The sequence below is a fragment of the Agelaius tricolor genome, unplaced genomic scaffold (genome assembly GCF_023055355.1).
Source record: "Agelaius tricolor isolate 1412-34295 unplaced genomic scaffold, bAgeTri1.0.p SCAF_1, whole genome shotgun sequence".
Lineage (NCBI taxonomy): Eukaryota > Metazoa > Chordata > Aves > Passeriformes > Icteridae > Agelaius > Agelaius tricolor.
The window spans coordinates 59,246,500-59,267,606 of record NW_027269261.1 but is presented as its reverse complement, the minus strand read 5'-3'; the positions used below and the strand labels follow the sequence as shown (position 1 = coordinate 59,267,606).

The window sequence follows — 21,107 nt, the reverse complement described above, 5'->3', positions numbered from 1 at the left end:
GCCCTTTCTAGATCTCTGTAGTGTAAATGTAGGTGACTGCCTCAGAGTTGGCATGAGCTGTGTCTCACAGCTGGAGCCTGGAAGTGCTGCAGCCTCCAGCCAGGCATTTCCCCAGGCAGGCTCTGAAAAGCTGTGCAGGCTGACCTGGGCAGCTCCAAGACAACCGAGCAGTTTCCATTTTTCCTCTCTGTCTTCCTCTGCCCTGACCAGCTCCAGTGAATTGCTTTGTGCACAGTGTCCCTTCCCTAGCTGTATTTAGCCTACATCCGGCTGCTTGGCAACACCAGGAAGACCAAGGAAGAACATATTGTGGAAAGAGTGGCTAACAACGCTGGTGACAAATATGTTTGATTGCACTAGCCACAAACCATGGCTATCAATTTTTGTTACCTATTTCTCTTATATTTTATCACTATGGCCTTTTACAAAGATAGTGACATGTAGAGTACCAAACAGTCCAGTCATCCATCTTGAAGCAGCTAGGATGGACAAAACCCCGTGTCAGACTGACAGCACCCAAGCGAGGAACACGTGTCAGTGCAGTGGCTGTGCTGCACTCGCCATCAGCTAAACCACCTGTGCATGTGTGACAGGAACAGGGCTGAGCAGTCGCACTTACGAGGCTTCCAATTTACAGCTCAGCGTTGTGGCCTGCTGGCAGAGAGGGGCATTAGGGTGTTTTCTCCACATTCCCCATTTCTTGGCTACCAGCGACAGAGGGATGGTGCCAGTGAGGCCAGAGGGCTTTGGCAGCACTGGGTGCCCATCCTGCCTGAGGGAAGCAGCCCAGGTGAGCCCTGGCTCGTGACCCACCCCGAGCTGACCCCTGCCCGGTATCTCCCATAGAGTATTTGACAAAGCCACCTTGCAGTTGTTGCTTACAGCTACTCAGTCCCATCCTTTAATTTCAGTTTCAAACCACTCCCCTGCTCTTGGTTTCAAACCTCCACTAAGCTCCCGCTGCCGCGGACACGAGACGGGCAAGCCCAAAATCAGGCACCGCGGCGGGCAGCCCCGGCCCGCGCACGCGCGCACCCAGGCCGGGGTCCTGTGGCACTATAAGAGCGCGCGGCGGAAGCAGCACCTCCTCTCTAGGCAGCGGCGCGCGGCGGTGCCGGGTGAGTGTCCGCGATGGCGCCGGGGCCCGGCCGGGTGGGATCCCCCCGGCCCTCGGGGCATCGCGGCGGGAGCGGGCCGGGCGGGGGCCCCGGGGCGGCCGGCGCCGCTCACCGGGGCGGCCTGTGTCTGTATTTGCAGTAGGAACCCAGGCGGGGACCGCACCCACCGAGAGCGCCATGGCCGAGGAAGGGTGAGCAGGGCCGGGGCCGTCGGGGGCGGCGGGCGGAGGGGCCGGGTCGCTCCGTGGCGCGTCAGGCTTGGGAGCTCTGGCTGTGCCGTGTGTGCAGGCCCCGGCGCGGTGCTGCTGCGTGCTTCCTGCAGGCCGGGAGACGGGCGCGGGGTCCGCCTGGCAGGGCCGCTGTGCGCATGGCGTCCTCTCCTCCCCAAAGGAGCGTGGAGGCAGCATGGCCCGGTGGCTCTCCAGGAGGATTTAATGCCTTAGCTTCTTTCAAGTTCGTCCTTCGTCTGGTTTTCCTTTGGCATAGTGCTTTAACTTGCTTTTTCTGTACTTTTTTAATGGCCAGATGCTTGCAGGTGAACGGGAAGCTTTTGCTTATAGTTGAAAGTTGTTGGCATGCTCAGAACATTGTGTGTCTTTTCTTTAGCATTACTGCTGGAGGTGTAATGGATGTTAACACCGCTCTGCAAGAAGTGCTGAAGACCGCACTTATCCACGATGGCCTTGCTCGCGGTATCCGTGAAGCAGCCAAAGCCTTGGACAAGTAAGTGTGGTGTCACCAGTTTCTCTGCTGTGAATAGTAAAACTGGGTGAGACCTTGTGATGAGGTGTGTTAAACACTTGCAGTGGCCATTTTGTTCAGGTGTTCAGTTTAAACTTACGCAAGATTATAGTTTTCTGACAGTTATTGTTGTCTTTTGTAACTTCTGGTTTGGGGCCTTAAAGAGGAATCTTAAAATACAAAAGCTAAACTCAATTATTGAAGAGCAGCAGAATCTGGTGTATTAATTTCTGTCATTTTGTGGCCCCAGTGCCACCGAGTGTTCATATGAGTGTATGGGTTTTGTGAAGAAAATTTAATCGTGCCTGCTGTAAATGGCTATGAAAATCTAGGTTTCAAGAACTTTATATTTTAAGAAGTAATAAAGTATTCTCAAAACTTTATATGATTTTAATCGGGTTAATATGTATTTCAGACTTTTCCTGGAAGAGTTCGTTTTTATGAAAAAGCCTTAAATTCATAGATTTCTTAAACTTTCTTTTGTTTTTTTTTTAATATTTCAACAGTAAGTAAATTGTCAAGGTGCAATATCAAAACAGTGTTGAACTTCTGTGCCAGTCACTGGGTAATCAGTTATGGTCTTTTGTAGGGCAAAGTATAGCTGTATATACAGGTATGCATACGCACCTGTGTGTGTGTTTATTTGCAAATCCATACTTGGCTTGCAAGAAAAATCTGCTTAAATGTAGAGCTACAGTGTTTGGGTGATGACATCTCAGTTAGTCGGATACCCCTTCACTCGTCCTGTGAGTGATAACTGCTGTCTGACAAACCTGTATGCAGAAACCTCTGGGACAAGGCACTGAGCAAGGGCAGAGAAATACAGCTGAGGTGACTGACAGCTGGTTTGTGTGAGGTCTTCTGAGTTCAGCTCCTGCTTTACAAGCTGTATATTAAGATTATGTGTGTGAGGTTTCTACGCATTTGTGTGCGATGGTTCCTGTTTGGAAATATTTCTGGCATTCTGGTGACACTCCTAATAAAGAAGGTGTTTTTAGGGAAAACTGACCTTGTTTTCAGAGGTCACATTTCATTAGGTTAAGCATAGAAGACCTACTCAGCTCTCTCTGTTGTCAGGTATCCCTTTGGTATCTTAACATTGTACCACAGTATACAAAGATCCTAATTAGAATTGGGGCCTGTCATTACAGCTTCTCTGAACGTAAGTAGAAAAGATTGTTCTGAAGAACTTAAAAACACCTTGGTGTGAAAATTCAAGCTTTAAGTAATTAAAATTTTAATGTTACATTATTATAATCTTTAGTAAATAAGAAAAAGTGACTTGTAACTTGGTTACTTTGTAACAGTTCTGTAGGGGACCTGTTTATCCAGTCATCAGACTTTTTTTCCAGTGGCTGAGAATATAATTCAGTAGTATTTTTAGAAGCTTTCAAAACAGGAATAGAATCTGAGGATAAAGCTAACAATATATGAATAGCCTGTAATAGCCATAAATAACATTAAAAGTGACAAATCACAGCAAAAGTATATTTAGTATTTCAAAAGTTAATGGTGTCTCATAACTGTAAGTTTAAATTTAGGAACTGGTTCTCTAGAAATGCATGTGCTGAATGCAGTTAGTTTTGGTTTTGATTATCAAGAAATTTTAATTAGTGCTTATAGTAACATCTGTCAGTTCTCATTTTTTTTTAGACGCCAAGCCCATCTCTGTGTTCTGGCTTCAAACTGTGATGAACCCACATATGTAAAATTAGTTGAAGCGCTCTGTGCAGAACATCAGATCAACTTAATAAAGGTGAGTGAACTTGTAACAAAATTTTGGAACAGTTATGCTACTTGCTTCAGCATGTTGGGAGCTGAACCTTAAGAACACTATTGTAATTCTGTGTTCGGCTTGCCAAGGCAGAACTTAACTTAGCAACAGATTGTTCTAGTTCTGTGTGATTGCCATTTTTCCGCTGTAGAAAACCTGTGGAAATAAGTGGCAAGGGATGTGGATTGGTTATTTTGCACAGTTTAAGTGAATTCTGGTGTCCTGTATAATCAGAAATAAAATTACTGCTGGGAGTGGAGGGCGGGAGGAACGGCTCCAGGGAGGCTCAAGCTGTACGATGATGATACTTTGGCTCCCTCTGCTGATGCCTGTGAGGAAAGCAGCCATCCGTTACCCAATGCTTCTGACAGTACAGCAGCTTCTGGGCTGAGCCAGCCGTGCCAGAAATGGCAAGCTCTAATGTGGTGTGGTGCTCTCCCCAGGTTGATGACAACAAGAAGCTGGGCGAATGGGTGGGTCTCTGCAAGATCGACAGAGAAGGAAAACCTCGCAAAGTGGTGGGCTGCAGTTGTGTGGTTGTCAAAGTAAGATTACTAATTATGTTTTATTTCTTGACTTCTGAAAATAAGTAGTAAACCAAAGGTTGCCTTAGATAAGGAACTGTTAAATACAGTTCCTAAATTTTTTGTTGATAGTGAATTGAAGCTGCTTTCCTGTATCATAGTCCCTGTCATGTTTATTTCCTCATGCACATTTTGTGAGTTATTAGTTGTGTCCTCAAAGTATCTATGCCTACCTGCTAGTAATCATTAAAAGGAAAGCCTACCTAGAAGACAGGAAGCTTTGCTTTAGACACAAAAGCCAGTTCAGTGTGTCCGCTCAACTTAAAAATGTTTTGCGGAGCTTAATTCACAATAACACTGGCAAAGTAAAGCCACAGTACGAGCCTTGAAGACTTTGTGGTCTCTGAGGTCCCAAGAGATGGCTACATCTTCACTTAAAAGACTAGTGCCTTCTGCATGCATTTTCACAGTTATGCTACTTTTTCACATGCTTTGAGTTTCTTTAAGCAGAAAAGATTTTGTTTGCATTCCTGTCAATGGGTGTCAATGTCAAATTTCATTCATTCATTTGCATGAAATAGAGCTGCACTTTATTAGAATAGTCTTATTAAGGAGCAGGGGGAAAATGGCAAATTGCTTGAGCCTACTTGGGTGGAATTTTGGGAATTTCTTGTGAAAAAGTGTCAGAATCTCATTTGTCCTTATGAAAAACAGTTTGTGAAATTTAGGATGGGTCTGTCTTTACGTTAATAATGGGTTGTTTTGTGTTACAGGACTATGGCAAGGAATCTCAGGCCAAAGATGTCATCGAAGAGTACTTCAAGTGCAAGAAATGAATGGCAAATAAATTTTGAACCAGTTTAGTGTATGTGTGATTCATTACTTGGTGTCTGTGGAACAGTTCTTTTGAGTTGCAAAGGGTAGCATCAGAAGATGCAAAAAACTTTGCATTTGTTGATGGGGTTTATTAGTCTTTAACTAAGTAATTTTGCTAAAGAGATCATGGGGATCCCTGCCACTATTCCTGTTTTAGCGTAATTTTGTTTTCTCTTCCTACCCCAGAAGTTACCAGCTAGAACATGGCACATATTCAAGTTGCAATGATTCAGATAGTTAAATACTGTCCTTGCTTGGTGGTGCTTTGGTCTGTATTTCTAGGATTTTGAGTAACTTATCTAAAGTATTGCTGCCTCTGTGATAATAATTTGGGTCCTTCTGCCAAGACAAATAAGAGCCTTAACTGTTTCCCAATAATTGTGAGATGTTGCAGGATTTCTATAAATCCTTTCTTAATTCATCCAGGGAAGTTAATGGACACAATATGTGTTTTACTCAAATTGTGGGTGATAGCATCTTCTAACTAGTATTGTCATGCACTTCTAGATCTGATTCTGTAGTTCTCAGTAGGTAGGGTAGCCAAGTAATTAAATTCTCACTTGCTCAGATTAGGCAGTGTTAAACTCCTAACTTGCCCAGTGTTCTGGTTTCTGTAGTTGTTCGGAACTTGTGTTTTTGTCTGCTTTTTGGAAGCAAGGGATTCAGACTGGTGTGATTTGCCCTCCTGCAAGTTGTTTCATGTGTCTTAAATTTTCTGCTGAGTAGCTTGTAAATGGAGTGAGTCATAAGGAATTGCTAATTATGCTGATGTGTAAGATATGAATGTGAATATTTGGGACTGAGCACCTGTGGCTGAGGAGATAAGAATGTTTATCTGTTTTCAGGCTCTTCAGCTTAAAAGTTTTCCTATGGTTTGTAACCCCTCTTGATACCCCTGGTCATAAGTGTGAGAGCGAAGGCAGGCATCTTCTCCAGCTGGGCTCAGATGCACTTTTTTTACAGCTCTTTTGGCTCTTAAAGGATCTCTTTAGTGTTGGCCCTATCTACTACTTTGTAGTAACAAGATCTGGGTGATGTGGGTTATTGAGAAGGTTTCTGTAGTCACATTTTCAGGTGTACTTGATTAAGTCACCTGCTCAAATATGTGAGGTCTGTATCCTTCTGCTAAACTAATGCATGTTCTCAGAAAACAGACCTTAAGGTACTTGATTTTGTTCAAGGGAGGCTGGCAAATCTTGTGAAGGGTCTGGGGCCAGTTGGGAAGCAGGTTATTTAACCTGGAGGAGACTTGGGGGACACCATGCCACTCTCTACAGCCATCTGAAAGGTTGTAATGAGGTGGGGGTCTCATGCCTGAAGTAGCAAGTTACAGGTTAAGAGAAAATGGCCTGGTGAGGTATTAAGAAGTACAGTCAGGCATTGGAAAATGCCAGGGAAATGGTCGAATCAGCAGTCTTGGATGCAGTTAAAAGACCTGTAGATGTGACACTTAAGAACATGGTTTAGTGGTGGGCTTGCCAGTGTTTGGTTTGCAGTTGGACTCAATGATCATTTCCAACATTATTTATTCTATTATTTAATTCATATGTGTTAAGCCTGCAACGCAGTTGAGAAAAGCCCAGCTTAGACAAACCATTTGGGTTTTCAAAATATTAACATGTTTTAACTTAGTGTGAAAAAAATACCATCAAAATGTTTTTTGTGCTTGATTTATACCAGTGTAATGGCAATATTAGTGGTAGCTGGATTACTGGATTTCCTCTTAATTGCTTTGAAGGGATTCAAGTAAGGGGAGCTGTAGTTTATAAGCAAGTTTGTTAGGCAATGTTTTGCTGCAGTGGAATGACACCTCAGTGAACATTCAGGAATGTTATTTTTTTAGTGTTGCCGTACCGTTTTACATAGCAATGAATGCTAATACTAGGGAATGGCATAGTTTCATGCCAAGTTTTTTTCATTGGAATAGAATCAACACTTCCTAAATGTTTTTTGAAAGAAGGATTTAGGTTGAAATATAAATTTTCTTATCAAAATGCTTAGGTTTCAAATTAGGACTTTTCCAGGAAATGAAGCTTTACCAAGTGACCTTGGAGCTTACTCAGAGTAAGCATTGGAGAACTGATTAGGTTTGTTTTGCTTCATGCTTAAAATTTCCCCTAGGGTTTGGTTTATTTTCAAAAATTTCCTGAGATCCAAATTCCACCCAAGGCTTTTGATTCACCTTGATATTTTGTGAAGGTTTATTTTATTTTTCTAAACTGGCTGAGGCAAAGAAGTGATTACTACTCCTTCATACTGCATCATTTTACTAAATACTTCTCTGAGGCCTCTGCTTTGTAGACTAAAGAGAGCCAATATCTTCGTGCTTTCTTGATAAAGGATAATTTTTGTTTACTGTAGTAGAACATGTACTGATTTTTATATGTACTACAGGATTTCAGATAAGATTTTGGAGGAGTAGGCTTTGGGATTCTACTTGAGGAATTCAGGGGCAGCCCTCCTGCCCAACAGGGTACATTACTGATCTCCAGAATGGATGTGGTTGAACAGCACTAAACATGGGATTGGAAAATGAAGACTTCAGAATTAGGTTCCAGGACTGACCCTGACTTTTCCTCTGCTCATCATATTTAATGTCACTCATGTTTTCCTTTTGAAACGAATAACATAGAATGATTTTCTCAGTGATGTATATTTTGTGGCTTTTGGCTGGCAAAAGCATCAGAATTATTTTTGTTTTCTGAACTACAATAGTGGGCTTGGGTGGTTTTGTATGGAAGGGTAGGTGTTTACAGGCCTAAAATATATTTCACCGTGAAGTAGAAAGCTAATGAAGTCCTTTGAAGAAAATCTGGTAAGTCATTGTGAAGGTGTCAACAGACCCCCAGAGAGCATTGGAGAACACCCTACATGATAATAAGTCTTGAAACCAGTTAGGCTAATTTTCTTTCAGAACCACCTGTGTGTCATCTGGACCACTACTGTTTTCTGCCTGTGTGTTTTGCTGTAGGTCACAAAAGCTCGAGTATCTGCACAGCAGCAGCAGCACCACATTTGCACAGTTTCTGCTTTGATGGAGTCATGGACCTGACTGCAGCTCCTGTAGGAGAATTGGTTATACTGACCTCCCGTTTCCCATGACAGTGCATTTTTCACTATTGTAGTCCCTTGGAGTCTGGGATAGTGGCACAGCTATTCTGCTGCTTCTGGTTAAAAGGATGTGTGTGTGCTTGTGGCCTGAGAGCTCACTTGAAGGTAATTTCATTTTAGGACAGCTTGTTCACAGCAGGGTCCCGTTGTAATGTGCTGGTGTGATTTGCAGTAGCACAAGTGTTGGGGCATCAGGGCTTGTCAGCAGCAAATTGCTGCTGCACAAGCACTTTTGTGGGCTTTAGCCATTAGTTTGGAGAGCATTGTTTACTTTGCCTGCTTTGCCAAGAGAAGAGATGTTCCTGTCTTATTTAATGCACTAAGTACTTCATGAAGGGTGAGAATTAATCCCACATATAGAAAAAAATATATTTAATAATAAGCCACAAAATATCCTTTAAAAAATTAAGCCCCGATATCTTCTGTTCAATAACACTTCTGGCTAAGAATTGCCTCTGTCTGATTTTGTTCCTTGTTTGCTTTGAAAGAGCTGCAAGCCAGTGTTCCTCAGGTGTCTGTATTCCTGAATCTGGTGCAAGCATTGTCCCTGAAACCTGCTCCCTATCCTGAAGACTTTACAAAGGTCTCTCATACGAGGATGTGAAGGAATTCTGAACATATATCTATTTGTCAGCTTTGACGATCTCTCTGTTTGGGATGTGAAGCCTTAGTAATATTTGTAATTTGTGTTAGACTGTTGCCTGGAAAATAGAACAAATCTTCCCTAACACCTTTAGAGTGATAACATAAAAGCAAACCTTTACTTGAAAGCTTTCAAGTACACAATATGGCAAAACCTGAACATGGCACAGTTATTCTATAATTTTTATAAGGTTAATTGATTAGTATACCTATCGCATATTGTCCAATTAAAAGGTTAGGTAATAATTCCCAGGGTACTGCCTCACTGGATTCAGCCAAGGGCTTCTTTGCCCCAATTCTGTTATCTCTAGTCCAGATTCCGGTTGTATAACAGAACATCCTTGTAGTTGGTCCTCTTCTTGGAATAAGACTAAATATTTTAGTAATGTGTTTAGGAGTTAGCTTATTGTTCCTAAATGTAGGGGAAGAGGACAGGAAAATTACTAGGAGCTACAGCCATGCATTAGCAATCTACAAAGCTACAAATATATGAAAAATACAAACAGCTAAAAGTCTTAGGCATCAAGACCATTGAACCAGATAGCAGATGTTAGGTAAAATCAGATGTGGTTTGTATTTTTCAGCCTTAAGGAAAGCAGAAGTAATGACAAATTATTTTTTCAATGGTTTTAGACATTTAAGTAAATACACAGAAATGTTTTCAGCCATTGGTCAATAAACAAATGTTTGTTTTGAGATTCTCTTTAATAAATTGAGCAGATGGAGTGGTTAGTATGTGTTGTATGTAATGACCCCACATGCATTCATAATTTCTTGGTGCACTGAATTTCTTGGTGCATATTTTTGTATGAAAGTCCACCACAAAAACCATGGACATCAACTGCTTCATGTACCTGATCTACTCTAAATTATGATACAATCTTTTACAGAAGTCAATCACTCTACAAATATCTAAACTTTCAGCCATTTGTTACCATGCTTCCTTCTTTCCATTCTGGAAGCGTCCAAGTCATATTATATGAACTAAGGGAAACTAATCTGAAAATCACTTTTTCTTAAGGAGCTTTTCCCCTCCTCTTTAATTCAAAAACAGTTAGGAGAGATTTTTTTATAGTTTGTAAGTAAAAGTATTTAAAATATTTTCATTGAGACCTCTGAGCAACACAATATTACATGAAATGGGGATACTTAAAGTAACAAGTATTCTTTTGAAAAAAATTAATTAAATTTACAATACAAACACAATTTGGATTGTATTGGTAAACCGCAACAGGACTGTACCTGATGGGTTTGTTTAAAAAATTCTTTTATTGATATTTAGTATTTCCTATTGCTGAAAGATTAAGAGGCACAAAACAGAGTTATATAAAAATATATCTATGAGGGAGTAAATGTTTAGGTACAAATTAACCTAGCTTGTCCTATAGTTCAGTCAGTGTCAGGAATCTGTTCATCTTTGCTGTAGTCTGACTAAGGTCTAAGGTAAGGTAAGTTTTACACTTTGAAGCAGAACAATAGAGTTAGTATGTTGATGTTCTAAAATAGACTAATGTGTAAGCAGACAGATACTATTTTCCAAAAGTGATGAAAAAGGTATTTGTGTCAGTTCCTGACATGCTAGGTTCCTGCCCTATGAAATTTATCATAAAATTTTGAAACTTAAAAAATATTTTATGTGGATGTGCAGAAAAATGTTTATTAGATTACCTCTTTTCATATTAAAAAAAAAAAAATCATACTTCGAGTATGCTTTATTTTTCCTTCTCACCTGAGTGGTTCTAAGACATTTTCTGCAGTGAAAGCGGTCAGATCTCTGTTAAAATAAGCTTTGTATTTTGAGGGCAGAAAAAAATCCATGACCCCTAAGTAACCTTTTGTATTGATTGTATTGTTAGCAGCCAGTGTGTTGGATAACATAATACAGATGCTTAGGACAGGTTTAGGAAGGCAAATGGGTGAAAAAAATAAAAGATTTCTAGTTTTAAGACTATGTGTTTAAGGAACTGAGGTCATGTTTTGTAGAACCCCTCCACAAAAAAAAAATGAAACACCCTTAGATATCCATATATATAAAAATGTTCATATGTCAATAGAGCTATGGTATATATTCCTTTTCATCCATGTATTTGAATGGACAAAATTCAAGTAAGAACCTTCAGCTATGCTGTTTTCAGAGCAGCAAAATAGAATGTTTGTCAGCACATGTACAAGAAGTACCTTTACAAGCACAAAACTTAGCAAGCTACTGTACTTGAAAAAAACATGTAAATTCAAATCCTGTTTCTGCAGAGGCTGACTTCCATCCCTCCCTCCAAATAAAAATCTTAGCTGGTTCTGACTCTTCCCTCATGGTTATCTACCCTTTGTTTTTCAGCATGACAGCTTACACAATTTCTTCTAAAATCAGTATGTCTTGTTCCTTTTTTGATCATTGTGAACAGCATGATCATTTTGATCATTGTGTAATCATCATTCTATCTAACCCTCAAGACCATATTCATGTCCTTTTCAGATGAAAGTTATTGGAAATATATGTGCCTCTTCTACTTGTAATTGTGTGAAAACACCCCTAAAGCTACTGTTTGGACATATATTTTGAGTAATTTTTCTTATATTAAAAAAAGAAGAGGCAGACTGGTCAGCATGGTTAGTAGCAGGTGGAGGTGGAGCAACAATTGCAAGAGGCTAAGTCAATGAGACAGAGACAATCTGGCCATGAGCCTCGAGGTGACCCTCTCTCTCCCACCCTTGATTTCTTGCCAATAAAAATCCATAAAATGAGTGGCAAAGCATAGGGAGAACAACTGTCAAGGGACAGAAGAGTGGAAGAGCAAAGATGCATGCATGCAGACGCATGGGTGTGCCATTTTAAAGGTAGATTTCAAGGCTCAAGATGGTATTAGGTGGGAAAGAAAGGCTGTGTGTGCCATCTGATTAAAGTCTCTTGGCATGTATGTGCTATTTAAACATGCAGTCACATGCTATTTTTTCTACAGTTGTGTCAGGAAGGTTGAAGGCAAACCAGCAGACCCCTATGAATGATCCAAGGTTCTGTTGGGTTGAAATCTGCAGTGTGTATAAAAATAAACCAAACAACAAAACCAAAAATACCACCAAAAAACCAACCTCCCTGCTCAAAACCAGGCCCAACAAACCCAAATGAAGACTGTGGTTTTTTACGGTTAAAAACAGTGATGAATATTTGTGCCGCTAAGCTCCTGTGTGGGGGTTGGTAAGCCATTTGGAAATGTTCATTGACTGTGTGTTTTCATTCCTTGGATGCACCAACTTTGCCTGTTTTGCTTTATTCTTTAGGAATGAATAATTCTCACGCATACAGACATTTTGGTTTAAGCACAGAAAGCTACCAGGAGCGCTTTATTCCAGAAAAACAGAGTTTAGAAGAGTCTCAGACTGGGAGGTCTGCGTGGACGTGTGCCTGTAGCTTATGAGTTGTCATTTCCCAAAGTGTAGAATGGGGAAGCAGTCCCGTTTGGGAGGACGGGGACCCCAGACCCCGTTCTGCTTGTCCCGGGTGCCCGTGCTGGGGCCGGCTGGGGTCGGGCACATCGGCGGGGCCCGGCGGCGCTTCCCGGGCCGGGCAGGAGGTGGCAGCCGAGCCCCGGCCGGGACAGCCCGGGCCGGCGGGAGCAGGTGCCGGCCGCGCTCATCGCGGCGGGCTCGCCGCGCAGGAAGCCAATGTGGAATGTGACTCTTTAATGCCTTTGAATGCTGCCGGCTTCTATGCCTCCTTTCCAGCTTTGCAACCCTGTAAAACCCCAGCACGTCAGGTGTTGGGGCTTTTACGGTGTGTGGAAATGTGTTTGCTAAACCCAAGGACTTTGTTGTACAGCTGCGACACCTTTAATCCGTTTTTGTGGGAGATGTACTACACAGGGCAAGCACTCTCGTCTGCTTTCCTTCACAGAGATACTTGATGAACAAGCTAGCAGGCTTGGGTGATGTGGTCAAGGATCCAGTTATTTGGAAGTTCACTTCATACCTTGTAAGTAGCGCCATCCATCAGACCAAAGAATACCATTGTCAAACATATAAAGGAGCAGCACAGACTTGAGATAAGAGCCAAGATAGGTGAAGGCTTTTTCTTTTTTTTTCTTTTCCCTCCCTGACTCAAGTGTCTGATGTATTACAGTGTTCAAAGCGTTTCAGTATGCTTATATTGTATTCACACATATGCAATGTATTTGAAACATTCCTACCAAGGAGATTGTGGTAAAAACTGTAACGTGCAGCTTGCTGGGTTTCATTGTAAAGTAATATAATATCCGCATGTGTGAAGGCCAATGCAATATTTTATTTTTTGCTTACCCCAGGGAATATGATATTAAATTTATCAGCTGAAGTATTTGAATGAAAACTCATAAATATTTTCTGAGGTGCATCAGTGGCATACATGGGGAGGGAGAAGACATGCAGCACTGGGTGAAGAGGAAGTTGTTCATACTTTCCATCCTCCACTAACACATAACAGCTATGCCTTGCCCTTCAGATGGGATACTGGTAAAGTTTCTTGATGACTGAAAACAAGTCTTAAATTGTGGAGAATTTGCTAGTCTGTGATTTTTTTTTCTTGTAATTATTAACTCTGTTGTACATGGAGGGCAGATGTTGTTCACATTAGATACAGAGCTTGGGGAGAGGGAAGAAGGCTCCCAAAAAGAGAGGTACTGTTCTGAAGACATTTCAAATGCTCAGGAGGGCTGTTGGCCTGCCTGCTTTACCTGATGTGCTGTGGTTGTAGGCATCCTAGATGGACAAGCTGCTACCAAATCTAGGAGGAGTTTGCAACTGCCTTTGTGTAGTTGTAAATCTTCCAGGGCTTAAGCAAGCACCTCTGCATGGCATTATCCTGTCTGGCTTTGTGATCTAACCTCTTGGTTGGAGTTAATTTAAGCGTCTCCAAAACAATTCTGTGGTGCTTTAGAACAGTCCAAGACATGCTGAGTTAGCAGTTCTCTGACAGCATTGTCTCAGTGTGTACCTGCAGCTAAAATTGCCCATATCAGGAATGGTACTGAGAACAAGACCAAAGAGTACATTTTGCCAATGTAGAAAATCTTTGTGCCTCCACACCTTGAGTATCACTTACACTTTGTCTCTGCATTCTGCAAGAAGGCAGTGCAGAAGATGAGTGCTAAACTTGTTTACCAAATCCTACAGTACTGGATCAGGGAACATGTATTGAAACTGATCGGATGTAATTTAAAACAGGTTTTTAAAAGTGCCTTTCTTCAAAGCCTGTAACAAACTCCTAAAACTGGCTGCTGCAAGAAAGTGTGAAGTCAGAACACATCAAGAGTTTCAAAATAGATTAGACAAATTAATGGATAAAAGGTGCAAACCAGATCCTATCGGGAAGGCAGTGATATTTCTAACACCTGAAATCTAACAGCAGGATGCAGAAGGAGCATGAGGGTTAGATTTCAGATAGTGGCCTTTTTCATGTGCTCTCCTTAAGCCACCTCTGCAACAGCCACTGTGGGAGACAGAAGCCTGGGTGATGGACACTGGTCTCACCACATGGGGCATTTCTGATAGAAAAAGATCAGATGGGCATGCCCTTGGAGTGCTAAAAGAGCTCAAATTGCTGCCTAAAGCCTCTGGTTTCAAGGCCACAGACTTGAAAAGGTACAAAATAAATCAGTACTTGCAGAGAAAGCAAGTCAAGAGGAGGTAGCTGCTACAATCCTTTGGAAGTCAGGGAGCAAGATTTTTTTAGGAATCTGGTTGATTAGCAAGACAGCTCAAAGGTGCAGTCTAGCAGACTGAGGGTGGCTCAGAAGTGAAAGAATTAAAAAAACCTTTTTTGTTAACATTTGAATTGAAAATATGAGAACCATGAATATACCTATGCAGTTATCTTTCTATCTTTACTTGTGGGAAATTGTATTAAAATGTCCTTGAGCTTCTTTCTTTCTGAGCTTGCTCTGATTTTGCAGTGGACGCACCTTCTGTGACAATGTCATCCTGGGAATTACATCGCTCTTGGATCTACTTATCTTCTACTGGCTGAAGTTGATCCAGGGCTGAAGCTGGCATGTTCTCTCTATTGCCCTCCAAGTATGTCACCTTTGTGGACCAGGATGGGCTATTTCCAAAAGGAGTTGAAAGTTATATTTGTCCAGCCCATAATGTCTTTTGTCACCCAGCTCTGCCCTTATTAGATACATTCTCTCTCCATAATATTTAATCCATTAGAAAAGATGAACTGGCACTTTTATTTGGTATAATAGCAAGGAAGCTCTTGGCACTTCAGAAGGCATTTCTCCCTTTGATCTAAAATAGCCTGTGTGCACTGACTTCTCTGGCACACTGCAATGTTCACCAGTTCTCTTAAGTTTTCCTGAGAGGAACAGGATTGTGAAGGTGGTGAAAGGGTGAACGGGGCAAGAATTTATTTGGTTTTTTTCTTTTAGCTGTTGTTGGCCTGACATCTGAGGAATGAAGCTAAATTTGTAAGGACCATATTTTAAAATATTTGCCAGTTGTTCCAGATAATAAAATAGGGATTTTTGTCCAGAGGAGAAGAAATGAAAATAAATAAACATGGATCTTTTTCACCTAATTTATGACCTGCAAAGAGGGTTGCTCCTCAACCTGCATGATTAAATCTCTCCAGTCAAAAGGGACCATTTTGATTACGTCTTCTATCAATAAAAAGTCATGAAAACTTTTTTTTCTAATAAGAGAAAAGAAATCCAACAATATCGGCTGGCTGTGGTTTAGATTGCTTTGCCATTTCTACCAGCAATTTGACTGTGTTACAGGCAATATATAAATTGTAGTCCCTCACCTTTAACATCACTGTCAAATTTAGTTTAATGGACATTGCCTTTACTCATACCAATTTTACACATGGTAGAGATGGAAAGTTTTTTTGTATAGGTGTGATATTACTTGTTCTTATGGATGCTGGTTATGGCACAGCTTTGGTTTTTGACCTTGTAGATCCGTCAAGAGGAATTAGAAAGTTTTGTTTAAAATGTTGCATTTGATTAACATTTTTGAAGCCCAATCTTCTTTTAGAAATACTTTGTGGCATAAGTGCTTTTGGAGGACAGTTGATTCCCAGAGGAAAAGGTGCAGCAGCTCTTTGTTAAGATCACTCTTCCAACTTATTATCCCAGCCTCAGAAATGTGTTTTCACTAACCTAAGAGTGTGATAAGCTGAAGGAGAAGGTGCACAGCTTAGGCATTTGGCAGTGCTTCCACTGGAGCTGCTGTGCAGGGGTAGTGATGGAGGATCATGAAGTGAGGTGTTCTTTCAAGTCTTATCATGTCTCAGCTACTTTACAGTCTCTGGAGGGTCCCAGGCAGAGTTTCTACAAGCTGCGCCTTAGTGTTCACCAAATTGTACATGTGCTGCAGATGTCTCGGGCTATCACCTGAAGTTTGTGATAACTACAACACATGCTGTTTTGGATGATCTCAACAGGGCATCTAGTATCTTATTTCTGAGGCATTTTTGCTGCTAGAAGAAATAAATTCAATTCTGTCATCATTAGGCAGGTGTTTATAAGTACTGCAAGGCTTTAATCTCTCTCTAGGGAGAAAAATACTTCAGGGGCCCATTCTACTTGGCATTTGCTTTGCATCTCTGGCATGTTCCTGTTTCTTTCCATGTCAGGAGAGCAAGCATGGTTTTATGGCTAGGACACAGGTCTTGAATCATTTCCCAGCTTTGCCAGTGACTGCTATAAAGTGTAGAGCAAATCAGTCCCTCAAATCACCAGCTCCAAAGAGTGAGGGTAGTGTGGCTTTTTATTTCTGTGGTGTGTTTCTTCTACATACCTTTAGCACACAGACTATGTTGGGTTAGATTTATGTATCATGGATCAAAAATTTGTACACAAAGTCACCATCTACTGCTAATAATAGAGCAGAAGTTTAATTTAATTCAATCAGAATATTTGATAAATTGACCTCCAAACAACTTTGCCATCATCCTTTTCTTTGACAGTCATAGGATGTGCCAACAAGAGATTCATGATTGTGATGTGACTACTGCAGTGTCTGGGTTTGGGAGAGTGCCAGTGTGTGCCAACTCTGGTTTCGTTAAACAGGTTTATGTGGATAGTGAGCTAATTTATAACTGAATTATGAATTAATTTTCTTCAGACCGATAAAAGTTTATCCAAGAAATATCTCCCTGGTCCTTGTAGGAAGCCCTGTGGTCTCTCACAGCGTCCATTTCCAAGGAGAAAGTTTTTTCTGGCTGCAACGGTTCCTGGATCTGAAGGCAGTTTGTACCATCTGAAAGGCCTGGACAACCTAACGTCCACTCACTGATAGTTGTTGAGCAGTCACTAGTGAAATTGTGCTGAATTTTTTTGAAAATTATTTGGGCAGCTAAGAGAAAACTCATAAAACAAAGAACACAGGGAAAGAAAATGCCTTGAAGAAGCTTTGACTAGGTTGCATAGAAGGCCAGTAGCTTTCATTGCTCTCATTTCTTACCTCAGGGAAGAAAAGAACATAATTTTTAAGGTTTTGAGCCCTGGGAGAAAAGTCACAAAGAAATTCAACAGGTTCTCTCAAGAAAATTTTGATGTGCCACATTGACCTTGGAACAGCCCACCCATAAAGGCAATGTTAAAACAATTATCTCAAGAAATTGTGGTGAACTGAAAAAAAAATAAATAAACATTTCCAAGTAAACTTCCCATATTTAGAAGAATATGATAGAATAACATTAAGGCAATCAGGAAGACTATGAGAAACACAAACAAATCCTTAAAGCTTTAAATATGAGCTAATTTTAAATATGAGCTATGTATAAAGTCATGACAACTGCTGCCATTTGCATCAAGCGGGTAATATTTGCTTTTAGCTGTAGTTTAATTTTTTTCCAATTAATTAAGATAATATTCTTTTTTTTATTCATGAAAACATTTACAAATTCATCATATTATATACTATAGCCTATAGTTAGCCTTTAGAAATCTGTGCTGATGCAAAGAAGAAATTTCTTCATTGTTATTCTACAGCTTTTAATTTGCTTTTTTCAGGAAAAATACACCATGATCTATTTTTATTTTTTTCTGGTGAGTCTAGAAAAATTAAATTGTTTCCTTTCCTAACTCCCCCACTGCATGTTTTGCACACATATAAGTGCATATGTGCATACATGTTTCTATTGCACAAGAAGGTAATGTACTTGCAAACATTCATGTTATCTCTACCCACTTCTTTCTTGACTTTAATAAAATGATGTCAGAGTTTCACACTCTCTTGTGCTTAAAAATATGAGATCCTTAAGTACTTTAAAATGTGTAGTACATTACTTTAATTTGGTATATTTTTATTCCAGTAAATAAATATTCATTCTTTTATTTTTTCCTGTGTTAGAAAGTTTCTGCAAGCGATTTTAACTGCTTTATCTTCTGAACAAATCCAGCCTTTTCTATCCAGATGTGTAGGTTGTGTCTCCCCAGTGCTGCTGAAGCAGGACCTGTGCAGTGTAAATGTTGAAATCTTGAAGCAAGAAGGAGGGGTGGCCCAGAGATCTGTAGTTTAGTGTGTACAATCCTGGACTGGGAATGGGGAGAAAGAAGTTTGGTCCTTTATGTCCCAGTAATTTCTTGAGTCTTTGTTTGCATTTGTTTTTGAATGACACTCTAAAGTAAAATGCAGAAGCAGTCCATGGGACAGAATACCAAGAAGGCTCTGGTAAGGTTCTTCATCTCTCCCTTGGTGTCTCTCTTTATGACTTAAAAACTGGTACACAAAACCTATGTACCTACAAGGTACAGTAAGCACCCCTGACTCTCCTTATGGCCAATGGAAGACACAAATGGGGTCACTTTATCTCATCTTAAAGCAGATATTTAAATGATGAGTGAAATGAAGCATCTACTCCTCCGGAACTGCAAGGGGAGCTTTTGAAGACTAGTCCAGGTGCCTGCATACCTCTGGTGCATGGACCCTCATGGTACTGTGAAAAAAGACACCTCAGGCCCGTGATAAGTCAGAGTACCCCAGTTAAGTAGGCCTGGCTTAATGTTTTACAGGAAAAGCCTGACTTGAACAACCTTTTGTTTCTTCATTTCATGGTTTTGTCTGCTGAAATCTGAGTAGCAGCCACTAGTATTTATCTGTTCTCCAAATTTGGTAGGAATAGGGAGAATCTCCCTTCCAAAAAAACCCAACAAACCAACAACAAAACCTCAGGAATCACCACATAGAAAGAAGTGGATTGTGCTTGGTTAGAGAGCTGTATGCGGGGGAGGGCATTGAAAGGAAATCAAAGGCAAGGGCAGTGCTTAAAAATAGTGTGTACACAGTACCAAATGGCTGCTTTACCCTGAGCACAGCACTAAAAACTGACCAAAGCTGCAGTTCTGCTCTCAGTGTGTAAGTTGAATATATCCCAAAGCTCAAATTGCAGTCCATGAGACTGCAAAATCCATGTGGCCAGTTGGTAATGCTGAAAGTCAGTTTAATAAATGTCAGTAAATGTGAACACACTGTGGCTGCCCCTACTTTTAAAGGAAGAATTAGCAAATACACACTTGGGCCCTTTGTTCTTATTGGCTTCAGTGGAAGGTGATGTGGAAACTGTTAAATCAGGTCTGAAGATTATGAAGTCCTAGGAATAATTTTATTTGGAGTAGAAACATCTAACACAAGAGAAGATACTTGCTATCTTCTCTACAGCATGTCTATTCAGAATAGTACATTTTAAAAAGTCATTGTTAAGGTGTTTTCTTCCCTCTAAATGACTCTGAAAGACATAGAGACACATATTTCTTCTCTCCTTCATAATAAGGAATCAGAATCACATACCCATCCCTTGTACAGACCAGCTGCTGGGACTTGGCATTGTATCTAGCCATCACAATATATCATGTGGGCAAAGCCACAAATGTGTCCAACCCTAAGAAGGACGCAAAATTTTGCTTTCACAAAATGTTGGAAACAAAGTGACTCTACAAAATGTGAAACAGATAAGCTCTAAACTCTTTTCCCTCCAGATCAGTGCCAAGATCAGCACCGTATGGGGAAGATGCTCTCTGATCGTGAAGGACAGAAGGAGGAAGGAGCTGAAGGGGGTTTGCTGAATGGCTGTACCCCTTCCACGGGACAGGACACCACCTTCTAGTTGTCCTTGGCAGCTCCAGCTGCAAATTGCCTACAAATTCTGATAGATGTACTATGCCTGCCCTAGAATCTGAGTTACTCAGTCTTAGCTTTCTGTTCCCTGATTAATTTTTTCTGGATTATTTAATTTGTGATTCCTGAAGTAAAGAAATTATTAGTAGCTGCATTACCCATAGTGTTGTGACCAATAATGTCTGGCACATTCTTGGTTCAGCCATTGTAAAAATGCTTAGGGTTCCTCATCCTAGGATAAAACTAAGCTTCGAAAACAAATACCAAAAATCTTCTCTATGGCCTTTTCTCCAAACACAGTGAAATTAACTGCAGGGCCATGTTTCCCCTTAGAGCAGGAAATCACTCAGCTGAAAGTATTATAAACCATTAAACAGTTATCAAGTGTTTTTACAGGAATTTTTCAGTACTCATCAGAAAACAGTATCATAACTTATATACACTAATTTTGACTCTTTTACATGTGTATGTAGTGTAACTTCCATTAATGTGTGTCGTGGTTTAACTCCAGCTGCCCCACAGCTGCTTCCCTGACTTGGAGTGAGCACTGCTCAGCAGCAACTCAAACATCAGTGTGTTACCAACATCGTTCTCATCCTGAAACCAAGACGCAGCACCCTTCCAGCTACTGAGGAGAAAATTAACTCCATCCTATCCTAACCTACAGCAAAGTGCCTTTACATTTACGAAAGGGGTACTGCAAAAATGACCTCATGGTCTCCCAAATTTTTCTTTCAATGGTTTCAGATCAAATTTGCCTACTTTAAATATTATTTTAAAAAACTGATGGTGTCATTCACTGATCCCACCTTGAATCACATTTTGTTTTTTCTCGGTTGCATTTGTAATGTGGATGACTTCATTATTTCACTGACAGTGTTATTAATGATGTGCAAGAGGGGATGAAGACTAGCCTTCATCAAGCCTTCAAGCCTTCCTCCCTTTCTATCTTGTCCTCACAGGAATTGTTGTAATTGTAGACTGTTAACAGAGGAAAAATCTGTATTGTTTGGCCAAATGTAGAGATATATCTGGATGAGAAAGACAGACCCTGGTGAGAAGGAACCATACACTAATCTTTTCTGATCATTGTTATATTTTAAGACTAATGAGAATTTAGTACACATGTTGAGTGAAAGGATTTAGGCATCTTCAATCACTGCAAAACTAGATTCGTTGGTGGTTGCCTTCTGTTTCCTTCCACCTTATCTCCAGAGAATTTCTGTA

General features: G+C 40.7%; 1 protein-coding gene and 3 non-coding genes across 5 annotated transcripts; all 4 read left to right on the top strand.

Moving 5' to 3' along the window:
• Positions 1–1,019: 1,019 nt before the first annotated feature.
• RPS12 (ribosomal protein S12) lies at positions 1,020–5,025 on the top strand. Of its 2 annotated transcripts, XM_071436353.1 has the most exons (6): positions 1,020–1,118; positions 1,258–1,309; positions 1,725–1,841; positions 3,513–3,615; positions 4,077–4,178; positions 4,931–5,025. In XM_071436353.1, exons 2-6 carry the CDS (start codon positions 1,296–1,298, stop codon positions 4,991–4,993), a joined length of 399 nt encoding a protein of 132 aa, XP_071292454.1. In that variant the 5' UTR covers positions 1,020–1,118; positions 1,258–1,295; the 3' UTR covers positions 4,994–5,025. The 2 variants fall into 2 exon arrangements, with proteins under 2 accessions (XP_071292454.1, XP_071292462.1); XM_071436361.1 differs by lacking the exon at positions 1,258–1,309 and having other exon boundaries at positions 1,100–1,118.
• LOC139600364 (small nucleolar RNA SNORD101) lies at positions 2,558–2,632 on the top strand. Its single transcript, XR_011682501.1, has one exon. It is a non-coding gene; the product is annotated as a small nucleolar RNA SNORD101 (small nucleolar RNA).
• Positions 3,924–4,010, top strand: LOC139600359 (small nucleolar RNA SNORD100). The gene has a single exon (XR_011682500.1). It is a non-coding gene; the product is annotated as a small nucleolar RNA SNORD100 (small nucleolar RNA).
• On the top strand, positions 4,453–4,587 carry LOC139600357 (small nucleolar RNA SNORA33). Its single transcript, XR_011682498.1, has one exon. It is a non-coding gene; the product is annotated as a small nucleolar RNA SNORA33 (small nucleolar RNA).
• Positions 5,026–21,107: the final 16,082 nt, after the last annotated feature.